Genomic DNA, 22553 nt, shown 5'->3' on the forward strand with positions numbered 1-22553 from the left:
GAGGATGGGATAGCGGGTCTCTGGAGGGGAAAACGGAAAATGGCATAACATTTAAAACGTAAATTAAAAATGCAATAAAAAAAGAAAAAGTCAACACAGTATGTGGTATATTGTAATAGTTTTGGCATACAGGTAGTGGTCATTAAAAAAGAACTTTGGTTGAAAGTGGATGGAGTAAGAATATTTCCAGGAGGAATACTACAAATCTACTAATGAATTAATTGGATCCAATGTAAATACTCTGATGAAGTCATGAATTAGTCCAAGACTAGCCCACGTACCTGTAAAGATGCTATTTGCTGTTGACTAGATTATTACAAATGCTATCAACTACATAATAATATAAAACAATGTGACAGTATTTAAAAAGCTTTTGTCAGTAAATGGATTAAGAGAATATTAACTACTTGTGATGGGGTTTTTGTTTTTTTTGTTGTTATTTTGTTTTCTATTAGGAGGGATAAATATCTAAAGTATAAAAAACCATTTTCCCTACCCTAACCAGTGTTCCCCATTCCTTTTCCTTTCTGGCCATTTATTTGATTCCATAAGTCTAGACTACACTATCATGTCCCACACCAATGCCTACCAAACATGGACACACATAATAATCAAAAAGGGTGTTATTCAAAAATAACTTCATTCCTATGGATTATGTGTACATATGGACATTAGGTATATGTAGGGTTAAAGGCTACATATTCCTAAATAACCACAGATACCAAGTTATCAATGTCATGTATTTAAACAGTTTAGTCAACTAAAGACCCATCTCATGGTCATTGTCCAAGATTCAAAAGAAAGGTGATTGTCTTAGACATAGTATTTTCTGTGGCAAGTTTTCTGTATGCACCAGCTCCTGTCTCCCAACAAAGCAAAATGGTTGCAACAAATTTTATTGGGATCAGTGCCTGAGATTGATGAATTTCCCTAAATGGCCTTTATTTCTGAGTATACTGATTAATGTCAGGTCCTCCTCAGATAGTACAGAGATAGATTTCTTACTCCCAATGCCCTCTATAGCTACAATTCTATGATTCTGCCATGCCCTTATGAGATCCTTATATAAGCAGTATTTGCCTCTTAAAACTGGTATTTACAAAAACAGAAACTTAATAAAACAATGATGTATATTATCTTTAAGTTGTGTATTAGAATCTTGAGGCAATTCGTTCCAACCCAGTAGTAAACTTTCATGGCCTTTGTTATCAGAATGACACTCATTCGCATCTTTTTTTTTAATTTAATTTTATTTTATTTTATTTTATTTTTTTAACTTGAGAATTTCTTATTTACATTTCAAGTGTTATTCCCTTTCCCAGTTTACGGGCCAATATCCCCCTAATCCCTCCCTCTCCCCTTCTTTATGGGTGTTCCCCTCCCCATCCTCCCCCCATTGCCGCCCTCCCCTCAACAATCACATTCAGTCTTAGCAGGACCCAGGGCTTCCCCTTACACTGATGATCTTACTAGGATATTCAATGCTACCTATGAGGTCAGAGTCCAGGGTCAGTCCATGTATAGTCTTTAGGTAGTGGCTTAGTCCCTGGAAGCTCTGGTTGCTTGGCATTGTTGTTCATATAGGGTCTCGAGCCCCTTCGAGCTCTTCCAGTTCTTTCTCTGATTCCTTCAACGGGGGTCCTATTCTCAGTTCAGTGGTTTGCTGCTGGCATTCGCCTCTGTGTTTGCTGTATTCTGGCTGTGTCTCTCAGGAGAGATCTACATCCGGCTCCTGTCAGTCTGCACTTCTTTGCTTCATCCATCTTGTCTAATTGGGTGGCTGTATATGTATGGGCCACATGTGGGGCAGGCTCTGAATGGGTGTTCCTTCTGTCTCTGTTTTAATCTTTGCCTCCATATCCCCTCCAAGGGTATTCTTGTTCCCCTTTTAAAGAAGGAGTGAAGCATTCACATTTTGATCATCCGTCTTGAGTTTCATGTGTTCTAGGCATCTAGGGTAATTCAAGCATTTGGGCTAATAGCCACTTATCAATGAGTGCATACCATGTGTGTTTCTCTGTGATTGGGTTACCTCACTCAGGATGATATTTTCCAGTTCCAACCATTTGCCTATGAATTTCATAAAGTCATTGTTTTTGATAGCTGAGTAATATTCCATTGTGTAGATGTACCACATTTTCTGTATCCATTCCTCTGTTGAAGGGCATCTGGGTTCTTTCCAGCTTCTGGCTATTATAAATAAGGCTGCGATGAACATTGTGGAGCACGTGTCTTTTTTATATGTTGGAGCATCTTTTGGGTATATGCATTGAACTACCCAGGCAGTTCAATGTCCAATTTTCTGAGGAACCTCCAGACTGATTTCCAGAATGGTTGTACCAGTCTGCAATCCCACCAACAATGGAGGAATGTTCCTCTTTCTCCACATCCTCGCCAGCATTTGCTGTCCCCTGAGTTTTTGACCTTAGCCATTCTCACTGGTGTGAGGTGAAATCTCAGGGTTGTTTTGATTTGCATTTCCCTTATGACTAAAGATGTTGAACATTTCTTTAGGTGTTTCTCAGCCATTCGGCATTCCTCAGCTGTGAATTCTTTGTTTAGCTCTGAACCCCATTTTTAATAGGGTTATTTGTCTCCCTCGCATCTTAAAGGAAGCTGCTTAACCTCTCTAAACTGCCACCCTCTCATTGGAAATGAGAGCAATAACAGTCTGTGCATCTATTATGAGAGCTAAGTGGAATATAATAAAAAGTGGCTATTGTGCAGGGCACACAGTAAGAGGTGTGTCAGCAGCAGCTATTCCCATCATCATCATCATCATCATCATCATCATCATCATCATCATCATCATCACTGTTAACTGAAGAATAACTAGCATCTTCAACCGTCAATGCAATACCTTGAAAAGTCTGCAGAGAATTGTATGAAAACATATGTTTAAAGATATTAGTACTTGTTTTTTGATAGATCCCTCTCAAAATACACATATGGATGGGAAACTGCCTGATAGGCAAAACAAAGAAAAACTTCCAAAACAGAGTTGTTTTTTCCCTGCTACTTCCTAGCTCTGAGACCTTGATCAGAGTCAAAGTGCATATGAGGAAGTGGGTGGAATGAAGTGTTATTATTGTTAATATTTGGTATAATAAAAATAATAAATGTGGTAAAAGAACCATGTTTGAGAAAAGATTTCTATATGTAGTATCACTGACTTATTAGGTCTCAACACATAGACTTCAAACTCAAGGGGGATACAAATATAACATATTTTATTAGTATGTAGAATTTCTCTTTATAAGTGGCAGGTTGTTGACACAGTAAGATAAAAAGCATTTTTTAAAAAATAGGAGACATTCCTTCTCTACATGCGTGCATATATACAGAGATGAATGCACACATATGGGTGTAAAGCCTGAAGACTTTTAAACATGTAACAGCCCAACCGTCCTTTTCTCCACCTACAGCATGTGTTTGGAGGTAATGCTACTGGGGCTTTGGGTTTTCATGAGAAAAGCCATACAGGCACATTGCAGGCTTTCCTGCTGCTCTCACCAGCCAGCCAGCTCCAGAGACTTGGATTCCTTGTGAAGCTGCTCATTCTTGGGGCCAGAACATAAATGAGGACTTGCAGTAAGCATAGCTCCCCAATTCTGCTCCTCACTGCAATTTGAGTGTTTCACAGTAATTGTTATGTTTCAATAAGAATAATTTGAAAAAGGCAGATCTAAAGGCAAATATCAAGTTTCCTGGCTGACAAAAGCAGACTTCAGAGAGACATGTGAAAACAACAATTTACTTCGGCGATAGAAAGTATATTTTATACTTCAGTTTTTTTTTAATTCAGTAAAATCACGATTGTGTAGTAAATGGCATCCCAGAAGATATTTCTCAAAGCAGGAGATAGCTGTGGAGAGGAACACTTCGCATTCACTTTCATATTTTGCCTTTTCTTTTGACATCTTCTTGCCTGGAGATCTAATTCCATTAAATATGTACATTTTTGACTGGGATTCTTCTTCATGTATCTTTCAGATAAATCTTAAAAGTACACAAGATCCGTAGGGCAGCTTTCTTTAAGTGCAAATGAGACACAGTAGAATATTGTCCATGAGAGTTTCCAAATGATTTACATTCCTGCAGGGCTTTACCTTGCACTCAGTCTCTGTGGTAACAGAAGGGAAAAGGTAAGATGCCAATCCACATCTGTGGAGCCCTGCCAAACTCTATAAGCCATAGTCATTCCCTGATAGCAAGGAACTTACTTTGGTTGAATCCCATTCCTACTAGCTTTATTAGATCCTATCAAAACCATAGCATTTACTGATTGACAAAATAAGCGGCAGTGTAAGCAGGTGTGGTTGGTCTACTCCTCTTCAGTGTGAGAATTCTCTGGGAACTAGGAGTGCAAGCATAGTAAAATAGGTAGAATTAGTTTTAACTATGGGGTCTTCTGGTAGAGCTTCAAAACCGTAAGCAGTGTTAATATCTGTAGTGTCTTTTAATACTTCCCACACCTCCAACCTTAAACTTAATTCATGAATTCTCACAGGAAAACACAAGCCAAACATAAGGCTTAACGACTACAGGATCTGAAAGTCTGGCTTCTTATGTTTAATCGCTGTGGAAAAGGCTAGCTGCAGTTGAGGAGACCCAGAATTGCATTTGGCAGTAGGAGTAACCTAAATGTATGTTTTGCTCTACAACAGAACATCGCCACATGTTTTCTGGGCAGTGGTTGTCCAGTAGGTAAAACCTGCCATAGAAAATTGAAACTCGCTGAATTATTAAAGTTAGTAGGAACATTGCTAAGCTATTGTAGGGTGTGCATATTCAGGATAATATGACTTTAGCCAGAAGTTCAGAATAACAGTATAAGCTCCAGCATCCTGCTATAGGACTGTACAATTGACGGCTTCATGTCCAGCTCTAGCCCTATGGGATGGGAGTACAGCTTTACAAATTACTGCTGTGAGTAAATTTTTCTTTGCATTCTGAAAACCAGAAGCCAGTCTTTACAATTATGAGGTTCTCTGTTTCCAAATGACCCATCTAAAGAATAGGATTAGATATTGCAAAGACACATATGAGTACTCTGGAGAGAAAAAAAAAAAAACAAAAACAAGGAAGGAAGGAAATTCTAGTACTTAACCATGTGTACATGTGAGCACATGCATTCTACACACTTGTGCATGTACATGTACACATATGCGCACAGACACATACATACACATACAGAACATCAGCTTGTCTGTCAGAAGCAACCTTCCACAATAAGCATTGGTTTGATATTCCCCCTGGCTATATTGTACAACTTTGTATTTCCCCTTGTCATTGACTAATTAAAGTAGATTTATTCAACTGACTTCCCTATGACTGAAGACAAGTGTATGTTGGCATTGTTTTATGGTGTAAGAGATGATAGGAAAGAAGAGAAAATATAAAATATGTTGCTTTTGCAAAATTGTTATCAATAGGATAGCCAGAACATGAGTGGTACTGTTTTGGCTCCAAAGGGGTAAGCAGGTGTCTTCGATGTCCCAAATGAGCTGTGTACAAGCTTGTACAAACAAGTGCAGAATCAGGCCTGTTTGTTATTCACACAAACAGAGTTTAAAGCATCTGAATTCCACAGTTCCCAGAATTCAGATGGTGCACAATGGTCCATAATGAGCAGCACCTGTGCTTACCTCAATTACCAGACAGCTCTGAACAGTGGCACAAAGGGCTTACTAGAATTTTTTTCAATAATAGATTTAGTTATGTCTTTCATAATTGGATTCAAAAGCTCAAAATTTCATTTTCCAACTTGTTCATAAAATTTGTATGAAAAAGTCTGGCATTTATTCAAAAGAAATAGTCTATGAAGAAAAAAAAACCTGCAAAACAGCCAACCATTGGTAACCAAGCAGCCAAATTATAGTCCAAGCACTTGGCAAATACACCGTCTTTTTATTATTTCAGTAATTGAATTTCTGTTAAAGCATGAAGCATAATTTAACATGAAGAATTTATTTATAATACAATAGTGTTTCAGTAATAAATGCATTATTATTGTCACTTTTAATGGAGTCTTATGTATTCCCTCTGAGACTGTGAGGCAGACTTAGAGACAGCCACTGCACCAGTGTTGTTTGTAGACAATTGAATTAATTGGAGACAGGGTCATTAACTCGACCTGAATACCTCTGATTGCTTCTGTAAATAAGGTTAGAGAGCAAATGGCTAATCTTCGTTGTCATTATAGATTCCTTGTACATTTTCACACTGCCATGTATATTAAAATCATTTTGCTAAGCAGCTTTTCAGACTCTCTGTATATTTACAGTATCGTCTTGCATGGCATATAACCATAATTGTATCAGACTTATATTACATTCCCCATATCTTTATAAAACATGATACTAGAAAAGAATCTATGTTGAATCACATCTCATAAAAACCATCCGACCAACAAATGAATAAACCACAGTGTATAAAATATCATATTAAAGGAAAGTAAAATCACAAAGCAAAAGTAGCTTTGCTTTCCTCTCACAGATACAATTTGGATACACAATTAAGGCATAATGAGTTCTCAAAGATGCAATCTCTAAAGAAAGAGCATAGGCAGTATTGGTTTAAAACCTCCTTGGGTTTCTGTTGGAGCTGTTGAAGTCATGCCGTTTCTTGCCCTTCTATAACAACATTAAAAGCATGCAAATTATAGGAGGCTAGATTCTTTCTTTCTGTTCATTTTAAAAAGGAGTTAACTAAATACCATTTGAAACACAGATATTAAAAGCTTTTAAATCTTTTATTTTTTGAATAATTTTTCATGCCACTTCTTATATGAAGATTCCGATAATTCACAAGGAGAGAAAGAACTCCTGAAAAGAGTTTTCGAAGTCACTGTGTAGTGTAATCAAGATGCTGCACTATCAGTAGTATTCTACTGAGTGTTGAGATTGTTATAAGATACTAGGAAGTAATGAAGAACAAGTGAGAAGAATGGGAAGGGAGACTCAGGAAGAAGACAGGAAAGAAGGAAACCTTATTTTGAACAAGATTAAAAACCGCCTAAAAGATTAAAGAGGTCATATAAATGAAGAATAGGACAATGCCATAGAAACCACCAATCCCTGTTACCCTGAGGAACCAGAAGCCTTCTTGCTAGCTTTGCTTAGCACCGGACTGACTGGGGATGAAGTGAGTCAACAGCAACATCTGGAAACAATCCCACTTGCAGGGCGATCAGACATTTTGCCTTTTAAAGGTTTTATTCCTTAAACTTTTCATACATACATACATACATACATACATACATACATACATACATACACACACACATCATAACCCCCCACACACACATATTATACCCCCCCACACACAATGAATTGTGCTTATAGCCACTCCTCACTCCACATCAAGCTTTCCCTAAAATCTCTATCCCATTTCTCTTCCAACGTCATGTCTTCCTGTTGTGTGGCTCATATACACACGGTTGGGGCTTCACTACTATGCATGGATGACTTATCAGTGGCCAGACCCAAAAGTGACTGTGCCTCCCCCAGCAACCATCAACTGGCAACTATACTTCAGCTAGGGGTGGGACCTCATGAGCTTGTTCAGCCTGCATTCTCGAATTTAAAAACAGTTTATTTACTCCTATTTTATGCATATGGTATTTTACCGGCATGTATGTGCATTACATGCACTCCTGGTTGCTACTAAGCCAGTAAAGAGTGTCAGGTCCACTGGAACTGGAGTTACAGATGGTTAGGAGCTGCTGGGAATGGAACCTAGGTCTTCTCGAAAATAAAATAGTATTCTAAAACACCAAACCATCACTCTCACCCTTCATGCTTGAATTGTATCCTTGTCTTTATGTATTCTAATTTTAATGTTAGCTTGTTATAGGATTGAAATATGTTAACTAATATATATTGCCACAATGCTGATAATGAAGAGATGGTTAGAACACAAATGGGGATTGGTATAAACATTGGCAGACAACAATATCTCCTTTTATTAAATGACTAATTGTCTAGTATGTGATGTAGAACTCAATACCTCAGCCTTTATCCAAATCATAGTAATATTGTTTTAATTAATATTATGTGCATCATTTGGAGATCTGCTTCCAAAACATATTTTTCTTTCTTAGCCAGTCATCTATTTCAGTGTTTTAACTAGGGGCTGAGGATACAGTTTAGTGATAGAGTGTTTGTCTACTATGTGAGGCCCAAATTCCCAGCATTAAAAATCAAGTAAATGAAAAGTAATGCTGAAATTGATTAATTCATTTTATCAGATGTATTGGGTTTTAGTAAATAGTAATTATCCTCACATATATGCTCATTTAAATACAAACATGCACACACATGCACAAGCATACACACACACACAAAACCATCAATGTATAGATGCCCATATTCATATTATTTATCATTTAAACACCTTGGATTTACATAAAATGATATAAAGTACACATTTAAATGTAATTACAGACAAAAAATATTTTAGCACAAGAACTTTCTAGGAAATATTTATTTGCCTCATATTTTGTTACCTAAACTTCCACTGGCAGAGTAGCATATCCAACCTTTATCAATATAAAGCTGGAATAGTATAGGACTCATGAAACACTACTAAGATTTTGAATAACCATACTTTCAAGTTATAGCTATTCATATCACACTGAAAGTATATTTTTCAAGGTTGTAAGTAAGCATAATTTTCTTCTTTTGGACATTCACAGTCCACCTGAAGCTAAGCCTAAAATATGCACTTGATGAATTTAGCTGATGCAAAGCCTGTACTGTTTTAGTTTACTGTTAACATTATGAAATGGTATGTGCCTTGTACTCAGAACATATGAATCCCTGCTTTTTCTAATGAAGTGATCAAATGCAATTATCATTTGCTGAGTCACAAAAGATGTTTGTTTTTGCCTACTTAAATCCTTCTCATTCTAACCTCTCCAATCTTTGGAATTGCTAAGTGTTAAAAATTCCCCTGCATTAAAACTTCTCTTAATAATAAAACAAATCATTCTGACCTATTACTATGAGCCCCTTTGCCTTTATTGAATCTACTAGTAGTTCCTGGTGAAATGCTTGTTTGCTTCCATTTCTTTTTAAGTCAGCTTGGAATTGACTGTGTATAATCATTGTGACACAGGCTTGCCATTTCTGTGGTTACTGATCTAGATTTACTTGTGAGCCCAGCTATTTCACTAGAAAGAAGGCTGCTTATACTTAGTTTTCTTATCCCTCATGGCCTTGAACAGACTTTTCTTCTTAATGGTAAAAGTGGTTTATGTACAGGATCACATGAGCGCTACAAGCCCGGGGAAAGTACGGTCCATTCTTTTCTCTTTTGCACTTGACCTCCTCCAATTTAGCATTGATGAGAATGGAGATTGTGTTAACTAGATGGTAAGAATTTTCAGACAGGTTGTATTAATGGACTAAAGATCTACTCTTTCTTTTGTTGTCACTCAAAATAACAAGTATGGGAATTCCTTTCAGAATAGCCAGGGTTTTTTACTAAGAGGGCTTTTGTGCAAAAGGTATAAGATGTCAGTGTTATAAATGGTATAGATGGGTTTAGGCAAAAGATAGAAGTAAATTCTTATAGAAACTGTTAAGATTTTTCTCTTTCTGTTTAGTAATGTATTTTCTGTTTAGTAATATATTTTGTGAATTATAATAAATGCTAGGACGAATGTTTTCCATAAGCCAATTGCTTACAGGAAAGAAACATTTTCTTCTTACTAACATGGATGTGACTGTCATAACTGACAATGCATGTGAGCTGAAGGATATAGTCCTGTCTTTCGTGAAAATACTTCAACTCAACTTCATATTTAATCTCAACTTGATGGAATATTTTTTGCTCCATGAGCAAATTAATTATTGCACTGAAAAGCATCAAGTAGAAAACCAGTTAATCTTAGGCTCAGTGCTGTCTAGACTGGTTAATGTATCAAGATCTGAGAGGAGCCCATATTTCACACAAAGTAAAATGATGGGAATTTGTGTTTTAAATAAAACAGGACAGTGTGTTTGCATGTAGCACCCATTTTCAGAAGGAGGCATACCATTTATTTCCCATGCTCATGAACATATGTACACTCAGTGACCTATTGAAAGGTATTTCCATAAATGCCAATCACATGAAAAAATAACTTTTAAAATAAGCTGCATTTTGTTGATGGAACTGAAACAGAACTACTTGAGCATAGCTTTCCGTTTATCAGAGAGTGCAGACTGAAAATAGATAAGGAATATCGTATGTGAAATGAGAATTATGTAGATTAAAGATTTCCTATGCCACTAAACAGCAGTTTTAGAAAACAAATAGTAATAGTTCTGAGCCCAAAGACCTTTATAATGAGGAAGTCAAACTGGTAAGTGTTCACAAAATCTTTGTGATTTTATTGAAGAAAGTCAACAGCAGTTTCTTTCTTGAGAACTAGTGGCATAGCCACTAGGGTTTTCTCTGCTAACATAGCACCAGATTGTATGACTGGCTCTTTTGTGGAAGCTAGAAATACTGATTTCCAGGTTGCTGTTTTGTCACCAACTTGAACATTTAACACTTATCTTTGCAAGATATTTCTGATATGAGTAGGAAGTAAGATTCATTCAATGTATGCCTTTTATTTTAGAAATTTTGTATGTGTCTTTGAACTAAATGCAACAAAATATTCCTCAGCAAAGAAGTACAGGCTGTCAATATTTTCAACACCAACTTCTAGCCATTTATCTCACTAAGTTACCAGAGGAAACATTTGGGATTAACTCCAAGTCACTATTATCTTTTTAAAAATTATTATCATTAGCTCTTTTGCTACAGGGTCCAATTATGTGCCTGGCTGACCTAGAATTCACTTTGGAACCCAGTCTGTCATTGAAGTCAAAGATTTTCCTACCTCTGCTGGCATTGAAAGCATGTCTACAGTCAGCCCTAGCACCACTTGATATAATTAAAAGGATGCTTTGTATAGTGCAGTTCATATTGCTTTCATCTTCTCAAGGTAGAATTGATTTTTTTTGGCACAACAATAAAAACAACTTTTTTGTTCCCCCCCCCCTCTCTCTCTCTCTCTCTCTCTCTCTCTCTCCCCGGGCCCCAACTACATGGCTAAGAAGCTCTGGAACTTCACTGATAAAATTGGTAGACTTCTGCTCCCTCTTCTTGTGGCCATGCATGCAGTCAACAAACCCAGTCACTATTGGGGATTAATGTGGATTCCAAGTTGCAAAATTAAAATGCCACACAAATGTTGATGCTTTTAAGATATAACATGCCATTGGCAAACACTAGCTGGCCTTCCTAGAGTCTTCCCTAGTGCCATCTTACTAGGTACTGTGGTGGAACAGAATTCAGTTTTTATTTTCTCGTTACTTTTCTAAAGTATTCTTTGTGTTGCTATTGTTGGATAGTGGGCATCAGTATTCCCAGCTGTAAAATGGAAGCAGTATGGTGTAAGTGTTGGCATGCATTAAAGGGATGTAGGGAAATTTCAATAACCCAGTTCTTGGTACATAGTACATAGTATGTTTTACCCATATCTAGCACTGTGGAAATAGTTGTTTACTAGAAGTAGTCATCAGTATAGTCTGGAACCACCCAAAATTTTGGTTTAGACAGAAGCATCTCATTTCAGAACCTCATTTTAATAATCCTTTAGGCACATTAACATGGAAAAGTAATGTGTTTGGATAACTATTGGAGCAGATAAAGGCCTAAAGAAAGTACCAAACTGAAGCCCCTTCTTATCAGAAGGTGTCTAATAAAAATTCTTCAAGAATGATTGCTTAAAGAAAGCTTAAAGGGGGTGAGGGGAAAGCAAAGAGAGGCTAAAGAGATGGTTCAGTAAGTAAAGTACTTGTTACACAAGCATGAGAAGCTGAGTTGTTATTTATAGCGCCTATATAAAAGGCTGGCTATAGTGGAACACAGTGTGGACCTCCAACGCCTCTGTTCTGGCAATTGTGCAAGGGTTGGGACAAAGACAGGTAGTTAGCTCTGTAGACCACCACACTGCCCAGGCTAGCCAGTCTAGGCAAATAAATTAGTTTCAGGTTTAATGAGAAACCCTGTCTCCAAAAAATGAGGTAGAGAGTAATGAAGGACACCCAGTGTTAATCTCTGGCCTCTCTACATGTACAAACATGGGTTTTACACACCCATGTGCTTGTATGCACTTACACATACCCTAACATAAAAGCTTAAAGTATAGCATATATAATAAAAATGACAGAAAACAGCCAAATTTTTGTGACTAAAGGTGGAAAAATAATTATGGAAATGCATATATGACACCAAAATTGTGTTTTAGCCTATAACTTCAAATTCCTAACACATTAACTTATTTTTCTTTCAATAGCTTATTTCATGATTAGCCCTGAGTAGATTTTAGCCTTGCTGATCTCAGTGGAATCCACCAGCAGTATCGATATCATTGGGATTCCATTAGAAATGTAGAAATCAGATCCTGCCTCAGGCTTCCTTACATACAATCTGGCACACTAACAAGGTCTCCAGGTGATTCCCACGCACAATAAAGTTTGAGATACACTAGTTAAAAGAATATCACTCGAATGCCCATACTGTCCTCTTTAAAAATGTATGTAGTATATTATCCCCAACTTACAGATAAAAAAGTGAGACTTAATTGTTGAGTGTCTAACCTAAGGTAACATAATGGTCAAGTGCCAAAACCAGATCAGATACTCTGGTATCCATCCTTGCACTCTTCCTGGTTATAATAATATACTCTTTCTAAAGCTTTCAGGGGAACTGTAGCTATTTAAATGGACTGAAAGTGGGCCTAAGCAAGAAAATCCCAAGGATCATGATCTGGTTAGTTCACTAAAATCACAGCTCAGAACTGATTGATTTATAAATATATGAAATTATGAAAAGCCATTACCACAATTTTTCATTATTATCTCTTCAGAAAGGACACAGCTTCTGGTAAATGAGGAGAAACAGACACTGTCACTCATTTTCATTTCTGACAGCTTCAAAAGGCTAGTTTGCAGTTATCCTGACTGATCCAGCCCTTTTCTTGGGCATCTTCCTGAGTCTGAGAGACCTGCTCCCTCACTCACCAGTTGGTTCTCATGCTTCTCAGTGTGGTCTTGCTTATAGACTTTAAAGGAAAATGATATTTCATAAACAGAGATAACTGTGCTAAAGTATAATCTGCTGTGCTCAATATTTTAGTCATTTGTGTTAGGATCTTGTATTTTTTTCATTACCTTAAATTAGTAGCTTTTATACCATAGGAAATTATTTCAAACAATACAAGTTTGATATCAGAGTTCTGGAGTTCAAAACTTGGTCATGAGCCTCACGAGGCAAAAATCAAGGTGAGAGCTGCATTCTTTATTGAAGCCGACAAGGATAAATAGTTCCTTTCTTATTTGTGCTATTGGCACAGTTTATTATCTTCAGTTTTCTTGATGGCTCTAAACTAAGTTTGATTCCCAGCTTTTAGAGCCTGTCATATTCCTTGACTTTGCTCCATTATCGAAGCCAGCAGATGAAATCCTCACACTACACCCGCAGCCTTACTTTGTCTTCTAAATTCTTTTTTCTCTTGGAAGGATGCTTGTGATCAAACCAGACTCATCTGGATAACCTGGGATAATCTTTTACCTCAAGATGTTTAATTTATTGATACATTCAAATTCCCATTGAATACTTAAGGTGACATATTCACTGGTTACAGGGATAAAGGTGTGGATGTTATTTTGCCAACCACAGACCTCTCCAATCATTCACAGATTTAAAACTTGTAGTATACAGTAAATGGTTCATGAAAATGAATGCGTGAGTAAATACATGTGGATCAGACTTCATTACAAAAACAAAGATCAGCTAGCAAATTAAATATTATATTTAGGACACAGATCACAAGTGGACATTAATTTTCAAAGCATTTAAAAAAAATATCCTCATTTTTGCTGGCCATGATAATATTTGTATATAAGATGTTTCACCTTTCAATGGTGCTCAAGGGCCATCTTATTTTCTCTTTTCATCCACTCCCACCAGAGCAACTCTACTTTTTGTCTACATCATACATTATGCTTCTGCTTAACCTCTGTACTGCTTTCTACTCTTTGTATCCTTTCCACTGGCCAAGTGGATTAAGGTTGCAGGCCTGGGAGAAATATGGGAAGATTCAAACTTCTTAAAAAGCATAGAAAGTGGTTTGTTCTCACTCCATGGAAAAAGTTCATGGCTCAGAAGGTTTGCTCCTATTGACTTAGCATTAATGAAGCAAATGTATTCCTGGAATTCTCAAATGCAGAGTTTTATAAACTAAATTTTATTTTTAAAAATTTATAAAGTAAAATTTTAGGGGAAGAGAGAGGTAAGTTCAAGTAGAGATCTCTTTGCAATGTAATTATGAACTCAAATATAAAATTATTCTAAATTGGCTGGTAGACAGATATGTGATCCTTCTAAAATTAGGAAAGTAGGATGTTAAAATTTGCACAAGTCTCAATTAAGAGAAAAAATTAATGCAAGTCAACCCTGAAATATATGCAATGCTGCATGTCTTTTGCGAGCTCTAAGTCTTTGGACATTTGTTGATAATATCAGTATCTCCAGAACTTTCTTGTCAAAATTTCCTATTTACATTTCCCACCTATTATAGATTCTAGAATTTTTGTTTTGATGCCCACATGTATTTATTAAGCAAATTGATTAGTTCATAATTTTTCTTTACTCCTTATGAAAGGAACTTGCAGTTGAATTTGGAGCAGACTTGAAGAGCATTAATACAAATGTTTGACTTTTGTAAAGCTGTTAACCTGAATTAATGAAAAGCCTAAGCCATCAAACAGCTCTTTCAGAATAGGAACTCCACAGGAAGACCAACAGAGACAACTCCTTTGGACCCGTGGGGCTTCAAGCCTTCAGATTCTGAACCACCAACCAGCAAACATAAACAGGCTGGACCTAGGACCCCTGCACATATGTAGCATTTGTGCAGCTTGGTCTTCATGTGGGTCATGAACAACTGGAATAGGGGACTATCCCTAAAGCTGTTTGCTTGCCTGCAAATCCTGTTCCCCTAACTGGGCTGCCTTGCCTGGCTGCAGTGGGAGAGGATGTGCCTAATCCTATAATGATTTGATGTGCCAACATTGGGGTATACCCAAGAGGGTTCCCCCTTCTCAGAGGAGGAAAGAGGAGACTGGGGGAGAGACTTGTGATGGGGGACTGGGAGGATGAGCATGATATTGGAATGTAAAATGAATAAACTTATTTTTTAAAAAAATTAGCTCTTCAATAATACATCGTTTAGTACTCCAGTTTATCAAGAGTTATGTGACTGATGAAATGCAGTTGAAAGATTATTTGAGACCTACACACTTTAGTTCTAAGAGGATCAGAACCTTTGAGTAAGAAGATATCTTAAACAGCATCCAAGCCCACTCTAAAACCATACTTTCGATCTTACTATCACACTTTTCATTGCTATTTTGGTACCTGATCACTGATTTGAAAAGAATATTTTACTTCAACATTTGGAAAATTACATTTAAAAATATGAAGTGACATATTCCGCACTAGATGCTTAGATGCCCAGTTATCTTAGAGGGCATTCTTTATGTCACTCATTTTTTCAAAGGACAGACCTCTGGATTGTTCTTGTGCTATGATCTACCCATGTTTCTAACCCCAACTCTTTCCATCAAATGGTCCCAGTTTCTTCAACACTGTTTCAATCCTCTGCTTTTCTTGCATCTACTCATTAATTATGGTGTCACAAATTGATCCCAATTGTTTCTAGAACTGTTTATTCAATATAATCATAAATGTATTCATATCTAGAAGAGAGTATGCAGTAGATGGGTCATCTTTTAAATCCTTTAATTTTTCCCGGCCCACTCAAGATCCTTAAACCAGAGACAATCCTTTCTAAAGAAGCCATTTTAATGCCTCTCAAATTTTCCTGCCAGTGGCCTACTCAGATCTCTCTCTTGAGTTTTGAATTCTCCCTCTAGTCTGCACTGCAATCATAAAGACAAAAATGAATGAAATTGGAATTAAAATGAGGCCTTGCTTCATTGAGTAAGGCTGACTCACTGATGAATACAGTAGCAAAGCTGATCTATGAAAGATTGACTTTGAAGTTGTTACAAACATGTATCTTTTGAGAGGTTATATTCCATTAAGATTTAAGTCATAGAGTTCAGAGTATGAGGCAGTTAATTTAATGTACTAAATATTAGTGATCTTAATATCACACACTGGAGCTACTAGCATTCTTTAGAAATGTAGTTTATGTAAATATGAAAATAAATAGTGTGTGGGAAATAATTTTAATGTAGCCTTGTTAAATGGAGATATATAAATTATGCACTAATCTTTCATCTTCTATGCAAAATCAAGTATCACATCGGCTGGATTCATTCACAGTCAGTTTAGTATACATTTTAAAAAGAAATTAAGGACATATGGAAATAAATGTAGCAGAAGAGGTAATTTAGCTGACCAGCTAATAGTTTTGAGCAACTAAGTGAAATTCAGTGATGCTCTGCTGACGTGAAAGTTCCACAGTAGATTCCAGACAAGAGTCAGGGCCTGAAGCAATTATTCTCATGTTGATTTTGTTATGTTTTGAAGATAGTATTTCAGTCTTGGCTTCATTTGTTTCTAGGAAAAGTCCATAGTAAGTGAGGCTTAGACTCGGTTATACTTTTTCCATTACTTAGTAGAATGAGTGTAGTGGTTTCTTTCAATGCCCATGATCACATTATTATGAATCGAAGTTCAGAAAAATTCTAGAACTTTCTTTTTATGTTTGAGACAAATTCATCTGATGACACCCTTGACCTAAACTAATGTCAAGCACAATGTGAAGGTTACTGAAGCAATATTGAGTTTCATTAAGGGATCTGATTGGGCGCATTATATGTATTTGTGTATGACTTACATTCAACATATTAATTTTGAGGTTTTAAAAATCTGCATACGAAAATGCATTTGTCTTCAAATATCTTTAGATAAAGCATACTTACTTTAAACATACACATTCACAGTCTCCTCCTAGTATTGTAGAGCTTGAGTTTTTAGTTTATGAGTAAGTTGATTCTGGTAAGTAAACTAGCTATGCTTTATGTGTATTATGTTAGTGCATTTTATTGTAAGGGCACAAACTCAATAGTGACTCTCTCTGAAAGAGAAATTGCTCAAAAGTAATCCAGTAAATGGGAACACTATCCAAAAATATCCCAAAGTAAATCCAGAACCAGTTTTCAGTAAATAATACCAGGCTGAACAGCTTCTTACAAGAAATCACAATGAATTCATGTATGGATGAACCAGCCTTTTACTGGAAAATAATCATCTTGGATCCAAATTAGATTTGTATCCCTCAATCCACCACCCAGTATTCTCAGCATTGCAGATGTGCTAAATTATATTATTACTTTACTTGAGGGAAATTAAGGCCAAATTTGCTTAATCTCAGGATTAGTCTCACTTAGATATATTCTCTTAATCTTTATTTAGTAACTAAAGATTAAAAACCAATTGATTCAATTTAAAAGGTACTTAGCATAAGTATGGAGTCATTACTGGCACTTAAATGGAGTTCTGTAAAGAAATGCAAAAAAGTACAAACACTTGGGTTACAGGCTTCCTCCCTTTCCCTGTAACAGAAACACAGACAGATTCTCCCAAGAGATACAGTCCGCTATTTCTTGTGCTTCCCTCCAATCTCTTGGTATATTTGGCAGAGAATGTACTGGTGGAGAGCATTTGCTTGGCAGTTAGCAATTCAAGATGAGTCTTTGTTCTGTGAAAGCAAATGTCTACCTAGGAAATTAAAAGACCAGACTTTAGGGATTGGCATTAAACCTGGTGCAAAAAGGTTTTCTGTGCTGAATGGTGCCTGCTGAGAAGCCGGTGCTGCCCTAAAATGGATTACCTCCCTTTTAGCAGTATGGGAGGAAATCTTCAGCTCAGTGATGAGAGACATAGAGTTGGAAAGAGGCTCTATTGAGAGTATGGGATGAGCATGGACTGGTACAGCTTCAGGCAAGGATAAATGTCCATGCTTCTAGAGTTCTGAACAAGAGAATTCTTGAAATGTCTCTATCATAGGTTTAAAGATGGAACCGGAGAATTAGGTGCCCCCCCCCCCAATGTCAGAACATGACCGCTTGTTTCAACTTTTGCCTCAGACTTGAAGAATGTTAGGTGGGAAAGTCAAGAAAATTGCCAAGTGTTTGAGAATTATAGGGTAAAGGTGGAGCCAGCAGAAGGGATCAAACTTAGTCTCTTAGGGAAGTGAGCTATCCACAAGCCGACATTGAGCTCAATTGATCTTCAAAGGAGGACCAGGTTAAAGAGATTTACTGAGATTAGAAACCTCCTTGAAGTTTTGTTTGTCTCTTTGTTTGTTTTTTGCACAGTTCCTAAGACAAAGTGAAGCAGAATTCAATCCAAAGAGACAATGGTTAAAAGGACAGAAAAAACAATGCTTTGCTCCAGAATCCTATTAGACAATTAAAGTCGATTTGGTGCAGTACACAGAAAGTAAACGATTGGTAAAGAAGAGTTGATTCCCAATAAAGGCAGAATAGCAAATGGTGCAGGTCTTCAAATACTCTGTTGGCTCACCTCTACAAATTTAAAAATCAAGCATTAGAGACGGATGTTTTGCTCAAGGTCTATGCTCCTCGATAAGAATTTCAAAACATTACAAAAATAATATCGAAGAATGCAAAGAAGTACATTTTCTCATTTCCTTATTCATGGACCCAAGAGAAAGAAATTGAGGACCATACCTTGGACCTGGAATAACATGTAATGAGCACAGCCGTTATCCTTTGAAGGAGCCAGGGCACTGTGGTACCATATCTGAAGTCAAGTCCCTTCTCAACCCTAGGCCTCAGTTTCCTCTAATAAAAGGAAAATTGAAGTTACCAGTTCTTAGAAATATGACTACATTAGACTATACTCCAAGAAGTTGGGGTGGAGGTCTATATAATAACAGAATATGAGAAATTTACTGAAATAAGTGGAACAATAAAACCTCTGAGCCTCAGCCTTTAGTCTAGTATGAAATCTCTGTTGAAAGTTTTCATATGGAATATGAAGGAAGGAAGGGTTTCCTGGAAGAGAGGAACTGTGCTGGGCCAAGGTGCTTGCTTTGAATCAAACTTTTGACATTGGCCTTCACACTGGGCTCTTGGAACCTTATATTTTGTTTCTGTCAGGTGAGCATCCTGTAATCTACTCTTCCTGCAGTTCACAGATCATAAGTGTTTATATTGAACCAGTCTGTTTCTTTCAAGTCTGAGACTTGATGAGGTAATGAATGATGTCATTTTTCTTTCAGCTCACTCTTGGCCACACCACAGCCTACATCTGCAGCTCAAGCTAGTGTGGGGTCTGGCAGCTCCAGTGAGTCAGAGAGTAGCTCAGAATCAGACTCAGACACTGAAAGCAGCACCACCGACAGCGAATCCAACGAGGCTCCTAGAGTGGCTACTCCAGAGGTGAGTTGTCAGGCCTCAGGATCCATCTATGTGCTGATGCGTAAGGTGCATGCCAGATATATCACCAGTTGTACTTTAGTACAATAACTACTTCAGAAACGTAGCTTGAGACTTGGAAGGATTGTTTCTTTCAAACATATGTTTGTGTATGCCCTAACATTTATAGATTCCTTTTGTGTGACTCTAAGTTGTACAGGTTGCTTGCTGTGTGATGGATTTTCTATGGGAGTCACTGAGCTATGCTGAGCCTCAAGCTTCAGCTCACATAAAACTAGGATAGGAATGATCAAGCTTGCAACTTAACTATTAAAGTGAACTAAGAGCCACTTATATATCTGAAGATGCCAATGCTACTTTACTTTAAAGTTTTAAAGTGGCAAATGGATACTAAGCAAGGAAGACTTGAGACACATTTCTTTCCATAAAGTTCAAATACCACTCAAGAAGTCACACATTCCTTATTTCAGTTTATATCATGTGACAGATAATAATAAGTTATGAAATGTTTAGCCTAGCACCCCAAATATCAGAACAATAACTCTAAAATGGAAGACTTAGTTTTTACCTTCTCATCCTCTGGTTAAGTTCTCTGGTTCCACGAGTCTGCGTGTTGTACAACAAGGAAATTCATCTCATGGCTCTTTATATATTTCTTTCTCAATAACTAGAAAGGAATAATAGAGACAGTAGTCATTTTATTGCTGTTAAAAATAGCAAATGCTGTGCTGGACACTTGACTTACATTTTCTCATCCACTCTTACTAACAACCCAATACTATACTCTCTCACACTGTGGGACATGTTATAGGTGGCAATGTATGTTTATGAGAGTTTAAGCCAAAACTGCCCCAAGATCTCACAGAGATATGGTAATAGAGCAAGGGCTTAGACTCAGGCCAGTATACTACCAGAGCTAGCTTTTAACCTGGCACTACACTCCAAAGAGTAGCAGCTGAGAGAGTTTCTTTAATAGTTACCTGCTATTGTTTTCTGTAGGCAGGGATCACACCTATTTAATTCATTTAAAATTCTGCCATCTTCTATTCACTGGTGCCACATACTTGGTGGCTTTCAGAAAAAGAGCCCTTCTAATAAAATGATGGCTTTTCAGTTTAATCAGTAGAAATCAGAGTGGAATATCAAGTGTGTGAATTAGATATATCATTTCCAATGTTTCATAGTGAATTCCAAGGTCTACATGCACATCTCCATAAATTGATTATTTCTCATATAGTTAGGAAAGCATAGTGGTTGAGGGAATCAATTTATTTCACCCTTCAGTAAAAAACACAAAGGTCGTAATGTTTTCAATGAATCACACTGTCATGTAGTACACCCTTCTTTACCTTCTGAATACACCTGAGATGCACTTAGATTTCTTTTAAGGAACAGATACCAAAACCTCTGGCTCCTGGTGATAGGTGGAACAATGATTCTTACCAAAAGCTTTTGGGAATAGAATTCACTCTCAGGAGCCTTTGGTTATAGACTGAAGCATCTCCTTGTGAAGAATCCATTATATACTAGCTGGAGGAGAGAATATTTTTGAGGGAACAGTAGAAAGTAGTGTTTACAGAAAACAAACTTTGATTTGTAGTTGTATGTTTTTGTCTAGTCAGATACAGGAGAAAACAAATTACTCCTTTAATCTTCACCGAAAGTATATTTATTAATGAATGTGTATAAGTTTGTGTAGGGACTATCACTTAAAGTCCAAAGTAGTCTGATTTTGTTGTTGTTTGGTTGGTTGGTTACAAGGTCTCATGTAGCCCAAAATAGCTTCAAACTCAAACTTGCTATGTAACTAAAAATGTCCTTAAACATTTGATCCTCCACTACCTCTACAACCATACCTGGTTTATGTGGTTCTGAGAATGGAACCCAGAGCTTCACTCATAGTGGGCAAGTATTCTACTAAATCTATTCCCAGCCCACAGCATCTAATAATTTCTTAGCACTGTATAGTCACTATACAGAAAGTCTCTACATGTGTGAAATGCATCCTTGTTACTGTTTCTCAATCCACAGCCTGAGCCACCCTCAACCAACAAATGGCAGCTAGACAAATGGCTGAACAAAGTCACGTCCCAGAACAAGTCATTTATTTGTGGCCAAAATGAGACACCCACAGAGACCATTTCTCTGCCTCCTCCAATAATACAACCAGTGGAGGTCCAGGTCAAAGTAAAACCAAACCCTAGCCAATCTGTGGCTGTACCCAAAGAAAGGCCCCTCCTCAGTCTTATTAGGGAGAAAGCTCGACCAAGGCCTACACAGAAAACTCCAGAAACAAAGGCCTTGAAGCATAAGTTGTCAACATCAGTTGACTCAGTTTCTCAAAGGACAATTGGAAAGAAACAACCCAAAAAAGTTGAGAAAAACACCAGCTTTGAGGAGTTTATCTGGCCCAAACCAAATACTACCAGCAGTACTCCCAAAGAAAAAGAAAGTGTGGAGCTTCCTGACCCACCACGAAGCCGCAACAAAGCTACTGCCCACAAACCAGTGCCTAGGAAAGAGCCAAGGCCACATGTCCCCCTGGCCACTGAGAAGAAGAAGTATAGAGGGCCTGGGAAGATTGTTCCCAAGTCCCGGGAATTTATTGAAACAGATTCATCTACATCTGACTCAAGCACAGATCAGGAAGAGACCCTGCAGATCAAAGTACTGCCACCTTGCATTGCACCTGGAGGTAATACTTCTAAATCCAAGGAGACTTCTAATGCCAGCCTAACATTAAGCACCTTGACCAGCAGCAACAGCAACAACAACAGCAACAACTTGTCCACCAGCAATGAGGAGACAGCTTTTTCACCACCTCCTGCCATGCAAACTGAGCTTTTGACCCCTGTACACGATCATGAGATTCCAAAAAACCTCTGGGTGAAGATTGACCTTGACTTACTTTCTAGAGTACCTGGCCAAAATTCAGTCCCAGCAGCACCTGCAAAGACAGACCACCACAAGGAGACTGCCTCTAAACCCAAGCGACAAACTGCTGCCATAACTGTGGAAAAACCAGCCCCTAAGGGCAAACGTAAGCACAAGGTGAGTTGTCTAATGGAGTCT

The 22553-nt window shown here is 37.4% G+C and overlaps 1 protein-coding gene across 2 annotated transcripts in view; it reads left to right on the forward strand.

Annotated features, from left to right (window-relative positions):
- Positions 1-22553, forward strand: part of Aff2 (ALF transcription elongation factor 2) — a 504495-nt gene that overhangs the window by 437574 nt on the left and 44368 nt on the right. For both annotated transcript variants that reach the window (NM_001427288.1, XM_087599250.1), the window contains exons 9-10: positions 19325-19484; positions 21513-22532. In NM_001427288.1, the coding sequence (NP_001414217.1) occupies positions 19325-19484; positions 21513-22532 (1180 nt within the window). The remainder of the gene's footprint in view (positions 1-19324; positions 19485-21512; positions 22533-22553) is intronic.

This window comes from Rattus norvegicus, chromosome X (genome assembly GCF_021556685.1).
Source record: "Rattus norvegicus strain SHRSP/BbbUtx chromosome X, alternate assembly SHRSP_T2T, whole genome shotgun sequence".
NCBI classification, from domain to species: Eukaryota; Metazoa; Chordata; class Mammalia; order Rodentia; family Muridae; genus Rattus; species Rattus norvegicus.